The sequence below is a fragment of the Ahaetulla prasina genome, chromosome 5 (assembly GCF_028640845.1).
Source record: "Ahaetulla prasina isolate Xishuangbanna chromosome 5, ASM2864084v1, whole genome shotgun sequence".
NCBI lineage: Eukaryota > Metazoa > Chordata > Lepidosauria > Squamata > Colubridae > Ahaetulla > Ahaetulla prasina.
The window spans coordinates 78,906,984-78,929,811 of NC_080543.1; the positions used below are offsets into that span (position 1 = coordinate 78,906,984).

At 40.6% G+C, this 22,828-nt stretch overlaps 2 protein-coding genes and 1 long non-coding RNA gene across 3 annotated transcripts in view; 1 reads left to right on the plus strand and 2 right to left on the minus strand.

The window, feature by feature from the left end:
* Positions 1–22,828, minus strand: part of MBTPS2 (membrane bound transcription factor peptidase, site 2) — a 260,613-nt gene that overhangs the window by 124,676 nt on the left and 113,109 nt on the right. The window lies entirely within an intron of this gene.
* The window catches only part of LOC131199633 (uncharacterized), a 144,345-nt gene that overhangs the window by 55,178 nt on the left and 66,339 nt on the right, over positions 1–22,828 (plus strand). The window lies entirely within an intron of this gene.
* LOC131199631 (uncharacterized) overlaps positions 4,822–22,828 on the minus strand; it is a 124,988-nt gene continuing 106,981 nt past the window's right edge. Inside the window, exon 2 of the mRNA XM_058185607.1 lies at positions 4,822–9,790. Coding sequence (XP_058041590.1) covers positions 6,929–8,002 — 1,074 coding nt within the window. The 5' untranslated portion in view covers positions 8,003–9,790 and the 3' untranslated portion in view covers positions 4,822–6,928. The remainder of the gene's footprint in view (positions 9,791–22,828) is intronic.

Here is a 22,828-nt window from a genome sequence, read left to right on the forward strand (position 1 = left end):
ATCTTTAGCTTATTTGTCATCATGTGTCAGCCACCATTTGTCGAGTTATCGGACGATGGGTATCCATGTGAGGAACTATTGTATAATATCCTGCCATCCTGGACAATTATCATCTCCCGTCGACTTCTATCTCCTAGCGAAGTGTTATTTTTTACGATTTGTATACGCTATTCGGTACAGGAACTCTTTTTTTTTTTTTTTTTTTATAAAAAGTTTTATTTTTACAATCATATCAAATAATTCATCCAATGTACAGTTATATACAATTAGTCGGGCTTGCCCAGTCACCACCCCCCTTTTTAACACTCTTCCCTCTTCTACTTTCCAGACCTTCCTCTCCTTCTCTTAACTACATCCTCTCCTCCCTCCACCCTACACCTTCCTTCTCCCTCTTCTACCCCTCTTCCTTCCTCTTCTCCTCTTTCCTACCTCCTACTCTCTCTTTTCTCCCTCCCCACCGTTCTAAAATGGTAACTGGGCAGACCCGACCCTGCATTAATTATATTTATACATCTTCAATAATCCCTGTACATTAACCATCACTCCATCTCTACCAAACCCCCCCCAATTCCCCTCCCCCTTACCCCCCACCCCCCACCCCTCGGTACAGGAACTCTTGCGCCTGCGAGGTACCCCCGCCTCACAGGAATGGCCCATTTTATTACCAAGGGCCGGCCTCAATGACGGGTCTTGGGACCCACAGAGGTGGCATGCGAAGAGGAAGAGCCTTTGGGGGTTTGTAGATAGGGCATTTTTAAGGGGTGGGAGGGAAAGGGCGGGTGTTGGGGGACACCCGTCGGGTGGGGGTCCAGTTCCTGCGTATGCTCGTGGCGGTAAGTTAATAGGTCCGAGGGTCACGGGGGGAGTTTGTGTTCCACTGGTCGAGGGTGGTCCTATTTGCACGGTATGGGGGAGGGGCAGATATGGCGGAAGTGGGGGCTCGGATCGTGTTAAGGGGGTGCGCGCTCGATGCTTGCAGGCGATCGCGCGCCCCGAGCCCTCAGACTTCTCCCGTTCCCCAGAGGGTCAAGACCCTCAGAGCCCGGGCCTTCGGCTGATGTTGTGCAACGCACGGTCCGTGGCCAATAAGGCCCCCCTAATCTATGACCTTATCCAGGGGGGTGCCGCGGACTTTATGGGCGTTACAGAGACCTGGTTAGGCGCAGAAGGGGGCGTGCCCCTGGTGCAAATGTGCCCGCCAGGTTTCCGAGCATTCCATCAGCCGAGGGCCTAGGGTAGGGGTGGAGGGGTGGCGGTTGTGATTAGAGAGAGTCTAGAGCTGAAGGAGACCACTGTACCTCAGATTGCCGGGTGTGAATCCCTCTTTGTGAGGTGGGGTCATAGATGTCAGATGGGCTTGTTTGTCACGTACCTGGCTCCTTGCGGCGTGGCAGCAGCCCTGCCCGAGCTCCTGGAGGTGCTTGCTGGAGTGGCGGTGGAGACCCCCAGACTTATTGTCATGGGGGACTTTAACTTGCCATCGACCGGCCTGTCATCTTCAGCTGCTCGGGAGTTCACGGCTTCCATGACGGCCTTGGACCTGACTCAAGTAGTTGATGGCCCCACTCACAGTGGGGGTGGCACTCTGGATTTGATTTTTATCTCTGGTCAGTGGTTGAAGGATCTGGACTTGAGGGATTTAGTCATTGAGCCTTTGTCATGGTCAGATCACTTCCTCCTTCGCCTAGACTTTCTGACCGCCACTCAACACCGCAGGGAGACGGAACCAATACGTTGGTTCCGTCCCAGGCACCTGATGGACCCGGAGAGTTTCCAGACGGAGCTTGGGCCGTTTCCTGAGGGTCTGGCTCACGGCACGGCCGAGGAACTTGTCGCAGCTTGGGAACGAGCCGCGGCGGGGGCCTTGGATCGTGTCGTGCCTTTGCGGCCTCTGACCCGGCGTAGGTCTCAACCAGCTCCCTGGTACTCCAGGGAGCTGAGGGAGATGAAACGCCGGAGAAGATGCCTAGAGAGTTCCTGGAGGTCTAGTCGTTCAGAGGCTGATCGGACACTAGTTAGGTCCTATACTAGGACCTACCTAGTGGCAATGAGGGAAGCGAGACGTTGCTACGTCTCCTCCCTCATTGCGTCGGCAGATAACCGCCCGGCCGCCCTGTTTCGGGTAACTCACTCTCTCCTTCAACAGGGAGAGCGGGATGACCCGTTGCAGGGACGTGCTGAGGAGTTTAGTGGTTATCTATACGACAAAATCGTTCAGCTTCGGGACGGTCTGGACCAAAATTGGGTAGATCCGGGTGGGATGTCTGAGAGCCGTCTTGTTGAGACTGTTTGGGATGAGTTTGACCCTGTGGCTCCCGAGGACATGGACAGGTTACTGGGTAGGTTGAATGCCACCACATGTTTACTGGACCCGTGTCCCTCCTGGTTGGTGCTGGCCACACAGGATGTGACACGAGGCTGGCTCCAGGGGCTTACAAATGCTTCTCTGCAGGAGGGGGTCTTTCCGGCCGCCTTGAAAGAGGTGGTGGTGAGGCCTCTCCTCAAGAAGCCTTCCCTGGACCCAGCTGTGTTAGGTAACTATCGTCCGGTCTCCAACCTTCGCTTCGTGGTGAAGGTTGTAGAGAGTGTGGTGGCATGTCAGCTACCCCGGTACCTGGAGGAAACCGACTATCTAGACCCGTTCCAGTCCGGTTTCCGACCCGGTTACAGCACTGAGACGGCTTTGGTCACGTTGGTGGATGATCTCTGGAGGGCCAGGGATAGGGGTTGTTCCTCTGCCGTGGTCCTATTAGACCTCTCAGCGGCTTTTGATACCATCGACCATGGTATCCTGCTGCACCGGTTGGAGGGATTGGGAGTGGGAGGCACCGTTTATCGGTGGTTCTCCTATCTCTCCGATCGGTCGCAGACGGTGTTGACGGGGGGGCAGAGGTCGGCCCCGAGGCGCCTCACTTGTGGGGTGCCTCAGGGGTCGATCCTCTCGCCCCTCTTGTTCAACATCTATATGAAGCCGCTGGGTGAGATCATCAGTGGTTTCGGTGTGAGGTACTAGCTGTACGCTGATGACACCCAGCTGTACTTTTCCACACCGGACCACCCCAGCGAAGCTATCGAGGTGTTGTCCTGGTGTCTGGAAGCCGTACGGGTCTGGATGGGGAGAAACAGGCTCAGGCTCAATCCCTCCAAGATGGAGTGGCTGTGGATGCCGGCATCCCGGTACAGTCAGCTGCAGCCTCGGCTGACTGTTGGGGGCGAGTCATTGGCCCCAATGGAGAGGGTACGCAACTTGGGCGTTCTCCTGGATGGACGGCTGTCTTTCGAAGATCATTTGACAGCCGTCTCCAGGAGAGCTTTTTACCAGGTTCGCCTGGTCCGCCAGTTGTGCCCCTTTCTAGACTGGGATGCCTTATGCACGGTCACTCATGCTCTCGTGACATCTCGTCTGGACTACTGCAATGCTCTCTACATGGGGCTCCCCTTGAGGAGCACCCGGAGACTCCAGGTAGTTCAGAATGCGGCTGCGCAGGTGATAGAGGGAGCCCCTCGTAGCTCCCATGTAACACCTCTCCTGCGCAGACTGCACTGGGTGCCTGTGGTTTTCCAGGTGCGCTTCAAGGTTTTGGTAATGATCTTTAAAGCGCTCCATGGCATAGGGCCGGGTTACTTACGGGACCGTCTGCTGCCACCGAATGCCTCCCACCGACCCGTGCGCTCCCACAGGGAGGGACTCCTCAGGGTGCCGTCAGCTAGGCAGTGCCGACTGGCGATGCCCAGGGGAAGGGCCTTTTCTGTGGGGGCTCCCACCCTCTGGAACGAGCTTCCCCCAGGACTTCGTCAACTTCCCGACCTCCGGACCTTCCGCCGCGAGCTTAAGACACATCTATTTATTTGCGCAGGACTGGACTAGATTTTTTAAATTTTAATTGTTTAAATTTTAGATTTGGTTTTAAATTGGGGTTTTATTATTTATATGTCTATTTTAAATATTCGGCCTATTTAATAAGTTTTTTAGACTAATGTTTTACTTTGTATATTTATGTTGTTTTTTGATGGCTGTACACCGCCCTGAGTCCCTAGGGAGATAGGGCGGTATAAAAATATGAATAAATAAATAAATAAATAAATAAATTGGTGCTCTTATGCACGCCCCTTACAAACCTCTTAGGAATGGGGTGAGGTCAATAGTAGATAGTTTTTGGTTAAAGCTTTGGGGATTTCAGGAAGGGACCACAGAGTCAGGTAGTGCATTCCAGGCATTAACAACTCTGTTACTGAAGTCATATTTTCTGCAATCAAGATTGGAGCGGTTCACATTAAGCTTAAATCTATTGTGTGCTCATGTATTGTTGTGATTGAAGCTGAAGTCTTCAACAGGAAGGACATTGTAACAGATGATTCTATGAGTTAAACTCAGGTCATGTCAAAGGCAGCAGAGTTCTAAATTTTTTAAACCCAGGATTTCAAGTCTGGTGGCATAAGGTATTTTGTTGTAATCAGAGGAGTGGAGAACTTTTCTTGTAAAATATTTCTGGACACGCTCAATTGAATTAATGTCCAAAATGAGGTATGGGTTCCAGACAGGCGAGCTGTATTCAAGAATTGGTCTAGCAAATGTTTTATATGCTCTGGTTAGTGGAGTAGTGTTTCTGGAGAAGAAGCTATGCAAGATTAAGTTTACAACTCTTAAAGCCTTTTTTGTGATGTAGTTGCAGTGGTCTTTGGCACTTAGATCATTTGATATGAAAACTCCAAGGTCTTTGACGGAGTGAGGGTCATCTACAACGTCATGTCCACCGAGCTTGTATTTAGTGTTCAGATTCTTTTTTCCAATGTATAAGACAGAGCATTTGCTGATTGAGATTTGGAGTTGCCAAGTTTTTGACCATTCCGACACAAAGTCAAGGTCTTTTTGAAGGGTAACTGTATTGTTGGTAGTGTTAAATAGTTTAACATCATCAGCGAAGAGAACACAATTACTTATAATATGGTCACAGAGGTCATTAATGTATAATATGAAGGGTGTTGGTCTTAGAATGCTGCCTTGGGGAACACCGCTATTGACAGGAACAGGATTTGATAGAGCATTGCCAATTTTGACCACTTGTTGTCTGTTTGACAGGAACGCTGTTATCCAATTGTGGAGGGGTCCTGAGATGCCGTAGGATTTTAGTTTTAGGAGAAGTTTGTCATGTACCACTGAATCAAAAGCTTTACAGAAGTCTATGTAAATTGCATCTATTGCTTTGCCCTGATTAAGATTAGTAGTCCATATGTTTTTGCAGTGAAGAAGTTGTAAATTACAGGATAACCTTTTTTCTGAAACCAAATTATTTATTAGAGAGTAGGTTGTTTGTTTCAAGGTGGAGGGTGATGGATTGGTTGATGATTGATTCCATTACTTTGCAGCTGACGCAGCATAAAGAAATTGGCCTGTAATTTTCAACTAGGCTGGGGTGTCCTTTTTTGAAGACAGGGATGACTGTGGCTAGTGACCAAAGTTTGGGAAGGGAGCTGGTTGTGAAAGCTTTTTCAAAGATTATGCTTAGGGGTTCTGCTATATTAATGGAAAGCTTTTTAAGAAGTATGCACATAGACCATCAGATCCAATAGATAAAGATGGTTTCAGTTTTTGAACAGCCTTTTCAACATTATCTTCTGTGAAATCTGTGTTAGGTTGTTGTACTCATTGTTGGTACAACTGGGGAATGTTGGGTATGAGCCATTACTGTTAACAAAGACTGAGCCGAAGAATGTGTTAAAGAGGTTTGCTTTAACTGTTTCATCATTATATTCTTTGCCATTAGGTCCTTTTAGTGGTGGGATGGATCTCGAGTCTTTAAGTTTGTTGTTCACAAAATTATAAAAAGCATGATTGGATTTTGTGCGCAGAAGGTCTTCTTCTTGTTTGGTGTGGTAATTGGTGCATTCAATCTTTATTTGGTTGCATATATTTTTGTAACGGTTTCTGAAGTTGGCTACATAGCCAGTTTTGTTTCTTCGCCAGAGGGATATTTTTTTTTTTGATTGGAACTTTTTTATTGATATGGGTAATTTGTTTTTTTCTGATTTTGGTGGTGGTTTGTGGTACGTATAGTTCAATGACTCTATTAACTTCAAGTAGGAAAACTCTGTGGTGGTCTTCAGCAGTGATACAGGTTGAGAATAGATTTTGCCAGTCAAGAGATGAGAAGTCGGTGTTTATAAGGTCATAATTGGCTTTTTTAAAATTGTAGTTTGGAATACCATTATTATGAAGATTATTGTAAGGGCATATGTTGAGACAAAAGTCTATCATGCTGTGGTCACTGTTGGAAAAGGGTTCTTTTATTTGTAGTCCATAAATTGAGTTTGCGTTGTTGCAGAAGATGAGGTCAAGGCAATTGTTGAGTCTTGTATTGTTTGTTACTAGTTGATCAAGTCCTTGATTTGTAACAGCGTTGTACAGGGTAGTATGGATGGGTCGAGTTGTACATTCGTTTGTTATCCAGTTAATAAGAGGTAGATTGAGGTGACCCAGGAAGATGAGAGGATATGGGCAAGAGGTAGCCCATGTTAGTAGTGTGGTTAACATGTTCGCATGTGCGATGTTGTAGTCAGGGGCTCTGTAGCATAGCAAGAAGTGAAGTGTGATGTTAAGGGACAGTTTGCATACAAAAGTTTCAGGAAGAGCGAGTTTATGTGCAACTTGAATATTTTTTAGATTCAGTGACTATTTGTAAAAGATAGCCACTCCACCTCCTGTGCGGGTTTTGTGATCTGACCGAAAAACATGATACTTTTTCTCTGAAATAATGGAGTCAGGGAGGGATGAGTTCAGCCATGTTTCGCATACAAATATAATGTCAAATGTACCAGTATTTAACAAGAGGAGAAAATCAGGCAATTTGTTTACAATGCTTCTTGCTTTTATCGATTTGCATTTAAGATCTGCAGTGTTTGGTGTAGAGGAAATAAGGGGCGTGCGTACCTAGTTTTGGATGACAGTTGGTTGGAGGTTTTGTACGACGGATGGTTGGAAGTTCTGTATGACCGATGGTTGGATGTTTTGGGTAATGGGGGGTTGGATGTTGGGCAGTTGATTGTAGGTTTTTCTTTTTATGCAGTCAGCACGGTAGTCAATGTATAGGTTGGTTTCGCCTTCGTCTTGTCGTCGTTTGAGTTCTGTGCAGAGTTCACGGGAGCGGATACGTTGCAGAAATGATAGATCAGGCCATGATCTACGTTTATTGTGGCTGGAGGTGGTTCTCGCAATTGAGTTTATAGCATGAATGAACTTACATTTGCTGGTCTCATTTATGCAAATGACTCTACAGAATTTAGGCGCCACTGAGCCATCACTGTTTTTGTATTCTGGTCCATCTCTAGAGACTTCAATTATTTCGTCAGGGAAGAAGGTCAGTGAATTGTAATTTTTAATGATGTTACGAACTTTAGTGATATCTGGTTCATTGGAGTTATCTAATCCAAATAATATAGCATTTTGACATTTTTGTTCTTTCTCGATGGTATCTTTGACTAGTATGGCTATGTTGGTTGGTTGGTTGGCAGATAGTTGTGGTTTAGATTGTGGATTAGGTAATGTTTGTTGGATTGGTAAAAGATTTTGATCTGCTAAGTTTCCATTATTTTGTGCTGTAATTTTTTTTTCAAGATTTGTGAAACGTGGTTCTAAACATGCTAGTATTCTTTTTTCTAAGCTTTCCTCCATGGAGTCAATGATAGTTTGTTGTGACTTTATAGTTGTTTCCATGGTATGGGCTCTATCAGACATGGAAGTTAGGTAGTCTAATTTTGGAAAACAAGATGGACATAAATGGATAAATATAGGGTCTGATTGTAGGAAATTGTCTATTGTTTTGTTAATTTTCAGGCAGGAGTGGTGGGCATAATTGGTGCATAGACGGCATTTCTTGAATTCATCACTTTCGTTTGTGGATTCATTACATTTATAACATATTCTGGGTTCATTTGGATCATTATTTGTATTGACAATTTTTGTTTGAGGGTGTTTGGCAGGTCTGTTGGAATTTTTGCCTGGCATGGTCAATGTTCCATATTGTATTTTACAAACTTAATTTAATATCAATAGTGAAATAGTAACTAGCAAGTAATTACTCAGATAGCAAATTAATGTCAATACTACATCAATTAACATAGAACAGTAAATAATGACAATTTACTAATTATTGAGTTGCCAATAATTAATTAATTAGATTATTGGATATTCAGCTATTAGTGTTAATTAATTAATGATTAATGATAATTGATATTGATAATTGATTAATGTTAGTAGTCAACTAACATTAATCAATTATCAATATCAATTATCATTAGTCATCTAATGATTAGATTTAGATTAGCCATCTAAATAAGATGGATGAAATACTCCTCTTAAACAAATACTATTCTGATTTTCGCAATTCAGCAGTCCTATGCTTCCCTGAAACCTGGTTAAATGAATCAATTGAAGATAGTAGCCTGAACATTCCAGGGTTTCAGATTGAACGATCAGACAGGATTACAGAAACATCTGGTAAAAAGAAAGGAGGAGGCTTATGCCTATATATTAACAACAACTGGTGTCAAGATTTTAAAATAATTTACAAATTCTGTGACAACAATTTAGAGACTTTAATTATCAACTGCAATCCATACTATTCGCCTCGTGAATTTTCCTCATTTCTTCTAATTGCTGTTTCTGTCCCACCACAAGCCTGTGTAAACAAGGCATTATGAACTCTAGCTGACCAAATCATGGAGGCTGAAGCCAAACACCCTGATTCACTAGATTTGGGAGATCTAAACAAGGCAAACTTAAGGCAAGACCTACCAAAATACTTTCAGCATGTCAATTGTCCCACCAGAGGCAAGAATACTCTAGACCATTGCTACACAACACTAAAAGATGCTTATCGGTCTTCACCACGTGCAGCTGTAGGACACTCTGATCATTGCATGCTTCACCTTGTACCTGCTTACAGGCAAAGACTTAAAACCACAAAACCAACAATTAAATCAGTGAAGACCTGGACGGAGGAATCAAAATTAAAGCTACAGGCATGTTTTGACTGTACTGACTGGAATATTTTTTAAGATACCTCTGCAGACCTGGATGAACTCACAGATACTGTAACATCATATGTCAGCTTCTGTGAAGACCTATGTGTATCTACAAGGAACTTGTGAATATACAGGAACAACAAACCTTGGTTCACACCTAAACTTAAGCAGCTACGACATTCCAAAGAGGAAGCCTACAGAAAAGGTGATAAAATGCTGTACAATCAGGCTAGAAATGCACTAACAAGGGAGATCAGAGTGGCAAAAAGAAGCTACTCTGAAAAGCTAAAGAATCAGTTTTCAGCAAATGAATTAGCAAACATGTGGAAAACTCTTAAAAATATCACCGGCTATGGCAAACCTCCTTTCCAGGCTGAAGGTAATCAACAACTGGCAGATGACCTGAATGAGTTTTACTGCAGGTTTGAAAGGAAACTACAGCCACCTATCTCCACAACCCCCATCTCCACAACCCCCACACACCAACAACAGCCAAGCCTCCTACAACTGACTCCATTTCATTGGGTTCACAACCCCTAGTGATCACAGAAAAGGAAGTGCAGGACCTATTTCACAGACAAAAGCCAGGAAAAGCTCCAGGCCCAGACAAGATAACTCCTTCTTGCTTAAAAGTCTGTGCTGACCAATTGGCCCCCATCTTCAGCCATATTTTCAATAAATCACTAGAGATGTGCTATGTTCCTTCTTGCTTCAAAGGCTCTACCATCATCCCAGTGCCGAAGAAGCCCACCATCAAGGAACTGAATGACTACAGACCAGTTGCTTTAACATCTGTAGTCATGAAAACCTTTGAAAGGCTAGTGCTTTCCTACTTGAAAACCATCACGGATCCGCTGTTAGACCCTTTGCAATTTGCATACTGAGCAAATAGATCAACAGATGATGCTGTTAATATGGCTCTGCACTACATCCTACAACATCTTGAGTCTCCAAAGACCTTTGCAAGGGTCCTCTTTGTAGACTTTAGTTCAGCATTCAATAGCATCATTCCAGACACTCTTCTAACTAAGCTAAACCAGCTACAGGTACCGGAACAGACTTGTAAGTGGATCACAAGCTTCCTAACAGAAAGCAGCAGGTGAAGCTAAGCAGGATCACATCAAATACCTGTACAATTAGCACAGGGGCCCCCCAGGGCTGTGTGCTCTCCCCACTTCTCTTCTCTCTGTATACCAATGACTGCATCTCCAACGATCCATCTGTCAAGCTACTGAAGTTTGCAGATGACACAACAGTGATTGGTCTCATTCGAGACAATGACGAATCCGCATATAGACGAGAGGTCGAACGACTAGCCTTGTGGTGCAACCAAAACAATCTGGAATTGAACACGCTCAAAACTGTAGAAATGATGGTAGACTTTAGGAGAAACCCTTCCATACTTCCACCTCTCACAATACTTGACAACACAGTATCAACAGTAGAAACCTTTAAATTTCTAGGTTCTATCATATTTCAAGATCTAAAATGGACAGCTAACATCAAAAACATCATCAAAAAAGGACAACAAAGAATGTTCTTTCTATGCCAACTCAGTAAGCTCAAACTGCCCAAGGAACTGCTGATTCAGTTCTACAGAGGAATTATTGAGTCTGTCATTTGCACCTCTATAACTGTCTGGTTCGGTTCTGCAATCCAACAAGAAAGACACAGACTTCAGAGGATAATTAGAACTGCAGAAAAAATAATTGCTACCAACCTGCCTTCCATTGAGGACCTGTATACTGCACGAATCAAGAAGAGGGCCGTGAAAATATTTACAGATCCCTCGCATCCAGGACATAAACTGTTTCAACTCCTACCCTCAAAACGACCCTATAGAGCACTGCACACCAGAACAACTAGACACAAGAACAGTTTTTTCCCGAAGGCCATCACTCTGCTAAACAAATAATTCCCTCAACACTGTCAAACTATTTACTAAATCTGCACTACTATTAATCTTCTCATCGTTCCCATCACCAATCTCTTTCCACTTATGACTGTATGACTATAACTTTATTGCTGGCAATCCTTATTGATATATTGATATATTGGCCATCAATTGTGTTGTAAATGTTGTACCTTGATGAACGTATCTTTTCTTTTATGTACACTGAGAGCATATGCACCAAGACAAATTCCTTGTGTGTCTAATCACACTTGGCCAATTAAAAAAAATTATAATTCTAATACTAATTCTAATTCTAAACACTGGCATGTACGTATTTGAATTTATAATTTAAATGTTGGAGATCTGGTTGGGCTGATACTATTTATTATTATATATGGTGGATATATAAATTTGGTGGATTATACAAAATACTTTGAAGAAGAAGATAACATTTAAGGGCGTAAATTGATTTTAAATTAAATATTAGTAGCTAAATTACCGGCAGTGCAATATTGGAAGATGGAATATTTGCTTATCATTGAAGACTGGACGCTAAAAGCAGTGAACTTACTGGAGATGGCAGAAATTTCAGCGTACCAGAAAGACTATTCACAAGAAAGATGCATATTGGAAAGGAGAAGATGGATCGGCTATTTTTAAAACAAATATTGGATTAAGAACTATCAAATAGCCTATGAATGAATAGAATGTACTGTATATTTTCTTTTCTCTTTTCTCTCTCTCTCTTTTCTCTCTCTCTCTCTCTTTTTCCCTTTTTCTTTACTATGGAGAAGGGGAGTTGAGGTTCTAGGGGATGGATGGGAATCTATGGATAGTTAGTGCATTCTAGCTTATGATTGTTAGATATTATACCCTGTATATTGCTCTGGGAAGTCTGGGGGGGTGGGGGGATTGGGTGAAGGGGGGAGGGGGGAGGGGAAGGGTGAGGGTTGGTGGGAGGAGGAGGGGATGTATGGGTAAAAAATTTTGTAAAACTTTTTAATAAAAAATAAAAAAATAAAGATAATTGATAAATATTAATAGTGATAATTAATGATTAATAATATTAGAGTTAACCATTTCTTAATGGGATATAGTTGTATGACAAAAATAGCTAGGCAATTATGGATAAATAGGAATAGATATCAAGTAATTATACAAAATTAATTATTTAATTATACAAAAATATCTAAGCAATTAAGGATAAGTAGGAATATCTATCAATTAATTATACCGATAACAATGAAAGTGTGGGGTGTTTCTATTTTCAGAGGAAATGACAGCAGTAGTGATTAGTTGAAAATCAGCACAGATTGTTATTTAAGCACTAGCAGCTCCGTTCAAAAAGTTAGTGGCTTCCATTCACTTGACTCCTTTGTTTGGAAGACAAGCCTCAGTCTGTTTCCTGTAGTCTTCCAGCTGGGATTTTTTTTGAATGGTGGTAGATTCAGATTCAGTACAGTTTAAAATGGTGGAGGGATGCTCAAAGTATGGTAACAGGAGAAGAAAAAAGAAATAAAAATAAACTACCTTTGACTCTTGAGCTGGAATTATATCTGGGTTGCTATATTCATACTTAAAAAAACTGGCTTGTTTGGTGCTGGTGAGTCTAAGTCTCCGCTTGGTGTGGTCATGTAGTTCTCAATTTAAATCCTCTCTTCCTGCTCCTTTTAAATTTCTCTTCTTCTTCTTCACTCCTCCCCTTGCTCTCTATTTTTTCTTTCTTTCTATTTCATAAGGGGATTATAATTATTCCGTCTCTCTCACTCACTCGCCTCTAAAAGTATCACTTTGTTACCTTTGCTGTTCATCTTTGCTATGATCCCCCTGTCAACAATTTTACAGAAAACTAACCTGGGTTATCAAACTGCTAAAAATTCACAGAAAATCTCTCACCTGCTGTACACGGATGACCTGAAGCTATACGGAAAATCAGAAATTGAAATCCAGTCACTAACCAATACAGTTCCAGTTTTCAGCACTGACATTAGCATGGAGTTCGGCCTGGACAAATGCGCCACAGTGACACTGAAGAAATGGAAGATCGTAGAAAGTGTTGGAATTGAAATGCCCAATGGACAAACCATCAGGCGCAACCAACCCAAAGCCTACAAATACCTGGGCACACTGCAGCTGGACAATATCAAGCATGGGCAAAGTGAAAAATGTGGTCAGCAAAGAATACACGCAAAGGGTCAGGAAACTTCTAAAAAGTAAACTGAATGGCGGTAACACCATCAAGGCTATAAACAGGTGGGCCATACCCGTTATCAGATATACTGCTGGAATTGTAAACTGGACACAGGCAGAGCTGGACAGTCTGAATAGGAAAACAAGAAAACTGATGACCATATACTATGTGCTGCACCTGCGTAGTGATGTTGATAGGCTATATTTGCCAAGAAAGGTAGGTGGCAGAGGACTTTTGCAAGTGAAGCAGACAGTCGAAGAAGAGAAACATGCTCTGGCAGATTATGTGAAAGACAGTGCTGAATCAGCTTTGAGGGAGGTCAACAAGAGGAAGCTGCTAAAAGTACAGCAAACCAAGTATCAATATAGGAAAACAGTGATGCAAGCTCAAGCTGACAGCTGGTGTAACAAAGCACTGCACGGACAGTTCCTTGAAAAGATCCAAGGAAAAGTAGATAAGGAAAAGACCTGGTTATGACTGACCAACGGAACATTGAAGAAAGAAACAGAGGGCCTGATTCTTGCGGCCCAAGAACAAGCAATTAGAACAAATGTCATCAAAGCCAGAATAGAAAAATCTGCTGATGATCCCAAATACAGACTCTGCAAAGAAGCGGATGAAACTATTGATCACATACTAAGCTGTTGTAAGACAATAGCTCAGACTGACTACAAACAACGTCACAACACAGTTGCTCAGATGGTCCACTGGAACTTGTGTCACAACTACCATCTGCCTGTAGCAAAGAACTGGTGGGATCATAAGCCTGAAAAAGTGATTGAAAATGAGCATGCAAAACTACTGTGGGATTTCTGAATACAGACTGATAAAGTTTTGGAACACAATACCCTGGATATCACGATTGTGGAAAAGAAAAAAATGTGGATAGTCAACATTGCTATACCTGGTGACAGCAGAATCGATGAGAAACAACTTGAAAAAGTCACCAGATATCAAGATTTGAGAATTAAATTGCAGAGACTCTGGCATTAACCAGTGCAGGTGGTTCCAGTGGTACTCGGCACACTGGGAGCTGTGCCTAAAGACCTAGACAAGCACTTAAAAATGATTGGCGCTGACAAGATCACCATTGGTCAGCTGCAGAAGGCCACCTTACTGGGATCTGCTCGCATAATTCGCCAATACATCACGCAATCCTAAACGCTTGGGAAGTGTTCAACTAGTGATCTGTGATACGAAAACCAGCATAGTTATCTCGTTTGCTGTTTATACTGTCATTTTGTGTAAATAATAATAATAATAATAATAATAATAATAATAATAATAATAATAATAATAATAATAATAATAATAATAATAATAATAATAATAATAATAATAGAGCTGGAAGGGACCTTGGAGGTCTTCTAGTCCAACCCTCTGCCCAGGCAGGAAACCCTACACCATTTCAGACAAATGGTTATGCAACATTTTCTTAAAAATTTCCAGTTGTTGGAGCATTCACAACTTCTGCAGGCAAGTTGTTCCACTGATTAATTAATTAATGAATTGTTCTAACTGTCATGAAATTTCTCCTTAGTTCTAAGTTGCTTCTCTCCTTGATTAGTTTCCACCCATTGCTTCTTGTTCTACCCTCAGGTGCTTTGGAGAATAGTATGACTCCCTCTTCTTTGTGGCAATCCCTGAGATAGTGGAACACTGCTATCATGTCTCCCCTAGTCCTTCTTTTCATTAAACTAGACATACCGAGTTCCTGCAACCGTTCTTCATATGTTTTAGCTTCCAGCAAAGGTAGTGGACAGCACAGAACCAATTTTTTTTTAACATTTCCCATTCTTTCTTTGATACTGTTTTTTCTTTTTCATCTAGTCTGTGAAAGGAAAAAAAATAGATCTTTCCAGAGATCTGAACTCTTTCATTCTGGGTCTCACATGAAATTAAACTGACAGCAGCATGTAGCTTTAGATTTTTGGATTGACTACTATAAAATTAATTAATTAATTAATTAATTAATTAATTAATTATTTTGTCAAGCATGTATTTTATGACAGATAAAAGTGTAAACATTAATTATAAATACATGTAAAGAGTATGAATAAAAGAAAACATTAGGAAAGGGACGGTAGGCACGCTGGTGCGCTTATGCACGCCCCTTACAGACATCTTAGGAATGGGGTGAGGTCTACAGTTGACAGTCTAAGGTAAAAGTTTTGAGGATTTGGGGAAGAAACCACAGAGTCTGGTAGTGCATTCCAGGCATTGACAACTCTGTTACTGAAGTCGTATTTTCTGCAGTCTAGTTTGGATCGGTTTACCATGAGTTTGTATCTATTGTGTGCTCTTGTATTGTTTTGGTTGAAGCTGAAGTATTCATTGGCTAGTAGAATATTGTACTAGATGATTTTATGTACTATGCTTAGGTCAGACCCAAGATGGCAAAGTTCTAAGTTGTCTAAGCCCAAAATTTTGAGTCTGGTGGCATAAGGTAGTTTGTTGCGGGCAGAGGAGTGGAGAACTCTTCTTGTGAAATATCTATGGACTTGTTCAATTGTATTAATGTCCAATATGCAGTGTGGGTTCCAGACAGATGAGCTTTATTTAAAAATTGATCATGCCCTAGTTTGCAGTTCAATATTACTGGAGAAGAAATTACGCAAGATTAAGTTAACAACTCTTAATGCTTTTTTAGCATTTTAGGATTTTTTCATGGAATCATTTTCTCTGCACTGTTTAAAAGCCTATGAGACTACAAAAAGAATAGTTTATAAGTCGGAGACTAATGAAATTTTACATGAAAAATTTTTGCTATTTCAAAAGGCTGAACTTTGATTAATGTACATTCAAACTTCTCTGTCAATAAAGAGAAAATGGCTTCATAAAATGTGAAGACATTTTAGTGATTTTCAAAGCTGGTGGTCAAAATAATAAGAATTTATTTCTAAAACTTGAAATAGCATTTATCACACCTCTAGAATTATTATTTTTTTAAAAAAGAAGGGGCTTGAAATAATCTGAAGATTTTGTATGCTTCACCACACTCATCTACCTCTAATATACTGTATGTATATTAGACTATATAGACACTATAAATATATAGACACTATAAAAACATAAGTGACAAAAAAAAGCATGCAGAGAAGATTACTTGTCTAATAAAGTCATAATCAGTAATGAGTAAAGACCAACATAAACAACAGTATAAATATAAATATCTTAATTTTACCTTGCTGATTATTGAACTGAAAACTTCATGTACAATTATACATGATTGGAAGTAACTTCAGCTAATGCTTATAAATTTTCCATGTTCATTTATAAACTTTAAGACGTGTATTCAATATAATTCTCAGGAAAAACAAAAACAAAATCTCTTTTATCTTCTGTCTGACTTCCAGTCTGACCAGAATTTGGCAAATGAGCCAATTCCAGCCTCCACCCTCCCAGTGGAGAAGGTCATTTTTGCCCTCCCCAGCCTCCTAGAAAGACTCTGGAGGGTGAAAAATGGCACCGCCTGTCCCACTGTCATCAAAAGTCATCAAAAGGGACATTTCCCGCCTCCGGGGTTTGTGAAGGGAGAGGGGTTGGGGGGAAAGGGGGAAAAAAATTTTTTTTGTAAAACTTTTTGAATAATAAAAAAAAAAAAACTATCAGGCCAGTCCTGCACGATGAAACAACCATGTTTTCAGCTCACGTTGGAAAGTCTGGAGATCAGGGAGTTGGTGAATACCAGGTGGTAATTCGTTCCAGAGGGTTGGGGCCCCCACAGAGAAGGCCCTCCCCCTGGGGAGAAGTTTCTTTTCATAACAGGAAATAATTGCCGTTCTTATTTCTTTATTCTCATCAGATTGTGAAAATTTAAATCTTTCTCCATATATAACTCAAGTGGTGTATTTTACTTATGTGGTTCCCTTGCACATTGAAATTGAAACTGACCTTCGGGGGGGGGGGAATGGGAATTTTCCTTTCCATGTTACTAAAAATTAGTCTTCAGAACCTGTGAGCTATTTTATATGTATTTCAATATTATGTGTATTTCATTGACAAATGCAAAAGACATTTATTTGTATAGGATACGTGCTGAATAAGCACATCATGGCTACCATCTCTTGTACATTGCTTTTCATTTTATAGCTCCATTCCAACTTCCCTTATGGGGGAATTTTCTGCTTATATAAGACAAGTTTAGTGTAAGTGGTGTGGTGGCCTAGAGATGGATCTCTCACCTCATAATCTGGAGGCTGTGAGTTTGATCCTAGGTATCAGTTTTGGAAGCCATACTAGGCCAGAGACTTCCGTGCTGCCACTTTCCCATGTGTGGGAAAGTAGGAGAGGGGATTTGGTAGAGGGGGCCATTAGACATAATAACGTTCTTCCTGCCAGTCAAGGTCAGGCCGAGCCTGCATCTGGAGGAGGAATGGCTGGAGTGATGTCTCGAGATGGGATTAGGTAATGACAGATATTTCTTTCTCAGGGTGCAAAGAGAAAATATTTGCAGTGAACTCCACATAGGTATCAGGAAGGGCATCCAGCCAGTAAATGCTCAGTTCCAATCAGTCACCCCAACTCATCCTGATGCAAGGAATTATATAGTGATTAAAAGGAAAGAAAAGACGGAGTTTGGTGACTATACCAGAGTTTGAAAGCATATAACTTTAGGCTAAATGTAAACCCATCAATTTTCAAAAATTCACTGCAGAAAATGTCATTTTTTTATTTTTTTATCTCATTTTATCTCACACTAGTCCTCAGGGAAAAGCCTTGTAAGAGGAAAGTACAATGGCAAAATCTTTCTGGTATTTGTAGTGTTTGAATGTATAGATTTATATTATTGTATTTGGAAACAGCTATGGTTTAAAGAAAAGTTATATATATATAGCTGCTGTCAGCTGCTCATCTTTGTTTTCTTTGAAGCTCACTAGCAACTAAAAAAGAGGGGCATCTGTGAAGGGAAGCGTGCTGGAGATGTGAAAGAATGCTATGCAAAATTGGGGAGTATGGGCACTAACAGGAACCAGAGGTGCCAAACTGAACCATCTGCCGAGCTTCAGGATGCCAGTCCTGGGAAAGAAATTTATACCAGCACCTGAAGCAGAGTTCCCAAAACATCAGAATGAAACCTGATTGGACTGCTCTCTCAGGAAGGAGGGTTTTGGACATTGAGGATTGCTTTTAATATATGATTTTCATGCAGTTTCTTTCAGAGCTTGCCTCATTCACGCTGCACTTAACATCTCTAGTAAAAGAATCTTGTCTCTAAAACTTATGGAGCCAAGGGTTGTTCTTTTCTAGGGAATAGCTGAGGCCAGTGTGACAGCTGCCTTTCCCAACTTTGTATCCAACATATCTAGATACAGGGGTGAAATGCTCCCAGTTCGGACCGGATCAGGCGATCTGGTAGTGATGGGAGTGGGTAGTTTGGAGAACCGTTAGCAAAAATCCCTGCCCCCTCCCCTGCCCATGCCTACATAATCACCTGGTCCCCACTTGCCTACTTGGCAGCTTCCTGCTTCTTTCGGCCTTGCTAAGCATTGCTTTGGCTGCTGCAATCAATTGCATCAGCTAGCAACTGACTCTGTCTGCAATCCATCTCATCGGTGAGCAACTCAATCTGCCTGCCTCCAATTCGGTAAGTAACTTGGTGGGGGAGCTTTAAAAAATAGTTAATTGGGGTTTTTTAAAGGAGTTTTATTTTATTTTTTTAGACAGCAACTTAAAGTTAAGGAAGTTTTAAATTTAGATGCTTTTATCTAAAAATATAAATGAAATAATAAAATAAAATATTAGTGCAGCTTTCTGAGATTTGGTGTGTTTCTGTAGTGTTTCACTCTAACTACACAAATACACAAAATCTCACAAAGCTGTATGTGGCATTTTGTGTGTGTGTGAGAGAGTCAGTTGTGTTGTTTTGTGTGTGTATAAATTGTGAAAGTTGGTTTTTGAGCTTTTTGTGGCTATGTGAGGTTCCTGTTTGTTGCAGGGGCCATTTTGGGTGAAGTGCAGCTGCTTTTACATTGTGTGTGAGTCAGTCGTGTTGTGTTGTGTGTGTGTAAAGTGTGAAAGTTGGTTTTTTGTACCTCTTATTGTTTTGTATACTTTGTTTATTATTTTTATTATTTATTGTTATTGGCCACGCCCACCCAGTCACCTGACCACCAAGCCACACCCACCAATTAAGCCACACACAGAGAACCATATTATACATATTATACATATTGGAAAAAAGAACCCAAACACTAAGTACATACTTGATGGACATTACCTTACAGATGACCCCCACCCCGTTAAAGACATTGGAGTTTTCATGTCAAATGATCTAAGTGCCAAAGCCCACTATAACTACATAGCAAAAAAGGCTCTAAGAGTTGTAAACCTAATCTTGCGTAGCTTCTTTTCCAAAAACACTACACTACTAACCACAGCATATAAAACATTTGCTAGACCAATTCTAGAATATAGCTCACCTGTTTGGAATCCTCACCACGTCTCTGACATCAATACAATTGAACGAGTCCAGAAATATTTTACAATAAGAGTTCTCCATTCCTCTGAAAACAACAAAATACCTTATCCCACCAGACTCGAAATCCTAGGCTTAGAAAACTTGGAATTCCGTCGCCTTCGACAAGACCTAAGTTTAACTCATAGAATCATCTATTGTAATGTCCTTCCTATTAAAGACTACTGCAGCTTTAATTGCAATAATACAAGAGCAACCAACAGATTTAAACTTAATGTTAACCGCTTTAATCTAGATTGCAGAAAATACGACTTCTGTAACAGAATCATCAGTGCTTGGAATACTTTACCTGACTCTGTGGTCTCTTCCCATAATCCTAAAAGCTTTAACCAAAAACTTTCTACTATTGACCTCACCCCTTTCCTAAGAGGACCATAAGGGGCGTGCATAAGCGCACAAACGTGCCTACCGTTCCTGTCCTATTGTTTTTCTTTTCTTCTTCATATATATATATATATATATATATGCTTATACCGGTAGGGAAATTCACCGCTGAGCAAATGATATTGATGTTTCTTGATGCACAAAAAGCCTTTGACAGTGTGAATTGCCAATTTATGATAAAACAACTACAGATTATGAACTTTGGGGGAAGATCAGAAATATGATTGAGACAATTTATAGCAAACAATCTGCAAAAGTGATAATAAATGGAGATACGACAGAGAAAGTTAATATCCAGAAAGGAACAAGGTAGGGAGGTCATCTATCCCCATTGCTATTTGTGTTCACATTGGAGGTGTTAAATAGAAATATAAGACAAAATGAAGAGATAAAAGGGATAAGAATTAAAAAAGAAGAGTATAAACTGCAAGCATTTGCTGATGATCTAGTGTTTATTTTAGAGGAGCTGTTAGAAATAGGACCCAAACTGATAGAACAAATAGAGGAATACCGAGAGGTGGCAGGATTGAAAATTAACAAAGATAAAACAAAGATATTGGTGAAAAATATCACAGAGAAAGAGAAAAGAGACTTAATGGAAAAACTAGATATTCAGATCACTAAAAGTGTAAAGTATTTAGGAATACAATTTACAGCAAGATGTGCAACGCTTAAAGATGATAATTATTACAAGTTGAAAGGACAAATTGAAATGGATTTAGAAAAGTGGAGAAAATTGCAATTATCGTTAATGGGAAGAATAGCAATAATTAAGATGAACATATTACCTAGACTGTTGTTTTTATTTCAAGCAATACCAATAATGGAAAAGAAATATTTTGAAAACTTGAACAGAATGATATTGAAATTTATATGGCAGGGAAAAAAAGGCAAGAATTAATATGAAAATGTTACAGGATGCAAGATTAAGAGGAGGATTTGGCCTACCAAACTGGGAACTGTTTATCAAGCAGCAGCACTATCTTGGATAAAAGAATGGATTGTATTAAAAAGAAATACAAGATTACTAACTTTGAAGGTGCGCAACTTACAACTGGGTTGGCATGCTTTTTTATGGTGTGGGAAAAATAAGATGCATAGTTATTTTCAAAGGCATTATATGAGAAATGCATTATTATTAGTATGGGAGAGAATTAGAGAAACACATTATTTGAAAATACCAAAATGGCTTTCAACAATGGAAACATTAGTACATCCAAATATTATTAATATGGGAAACATTATAAGATATAAAGATATTTTATCTGCAACAGGGGAATTGAAAACGAAACAAGAATTAGATGAACAAGGGATTGAAATGGAGTGGTATACTCAGCTGCAAATACAATCAAGATATGAAAAAGATGCAAAGCTATATGGCTTTTACCAGGAAATGACAGCATTGGATGAGATACTCACAGGAACAGATGAAAAAACGATTAGGAAATTGTATAGTTATTTAATTGGAGTAAAAGTAGAAGAAGAGCAAGTTAAAGAAACAATGATAGCATGGGCAAAAAACTTTGGCTACACAATTGAGTTAGATAAATTATGGGAAAGAAATTATAAATTAACAATGGCCACAGCATATAGAGAGAACTTGTATAAAATGTTTTATAGATGGCACATGCCACCAGAAAGATTGGCAAAAATGTTTAAAGATAAATCAGCTAGATGTTGGAAATGCCATCAGATACCGGGATCATATTATCATATGTGGTGGACATGTCCAGAAGTGAGAAATTATTGGGCAAAAATTAGAATATGGTTAGAGAAAATGACAGCAATATATTGATTTAAAACCAGAACTATTCCTGTTGGGTATCCTAACACAGAAGTATAGTAAACAAAATATATATTTGATAATACATCTAATAATGGTGGCAAGATTGGTATTTGCACAAAATTGGAAAGCAGAAAAAATTCCTACAAAGGGAGAGGTAATTAAGAAAATATTGGAATGTGCAGAAATGAATAGATTGACATTGGCAATTAAATGACTACAGACCAGTTGCTCTAACATCTGTAGTCATGAAAACCTTTGAAAGGCTAGTGCTTTCCTACCTGAAAACCATCACGAATCCGCTCTTAGACCCCTTGCAATTTGCATACCGAGCAAATAGATCAACAGATGATGCTGTTAATATGGCTCTGCACTACATCCTACAACATCTTGAGTCTCCAAAGACCTATGCAAGGGTCCTTTTTGTAGACTTTAGTTCAGCATTCAATACCATCATTCCAGACATTCTTCTAACTAAGCTAAACCAGCTACAGGTACCGGAACAGACTTGTAAGTGGATCACAAGCTTCCTAACAAACAGGAAGCAGCAGGTGAAGCTAAGCAAGATCACATCAAATACCTGTACAATTAGCACAGGGGCCCCCCAAGGCTGTGTGCTCTCCCCACTTCTCTTCTCTCTGTATACCAATGACTGCATCTCCAATGATCCATTTGTTAAGCTACTGAAGTTCGCAGATGACACAACAGTGATTGGTCTCATTCGAGACAATGACGAATCCGCATATAGACGAGAGGTGAAACGACTAGCCTTGTGGTGCAACCAAAACAATCTGGAACTGAACACACTCAAAACCGTAGAAATGGTGGTAGACTTTAGGAAAAACCCTTCCATACTTCCACCTCTCACAATACTTGACAACACAGTATCAACAGTAGAAACCTTCAAATTTCTGGGTTCTATCATATCGCAAGATCTCAAATGGACAGCTAACATCAAAAACATCATTAAAAAAGGACAACAAAGAATGTTCTTTCTGCGCCAACTCAGTAAGCTCAAACTGCCCAAGGAGCTGCTGATCCAATTCTACAGAGGAATTATTGAGTCTGTCATTTGCA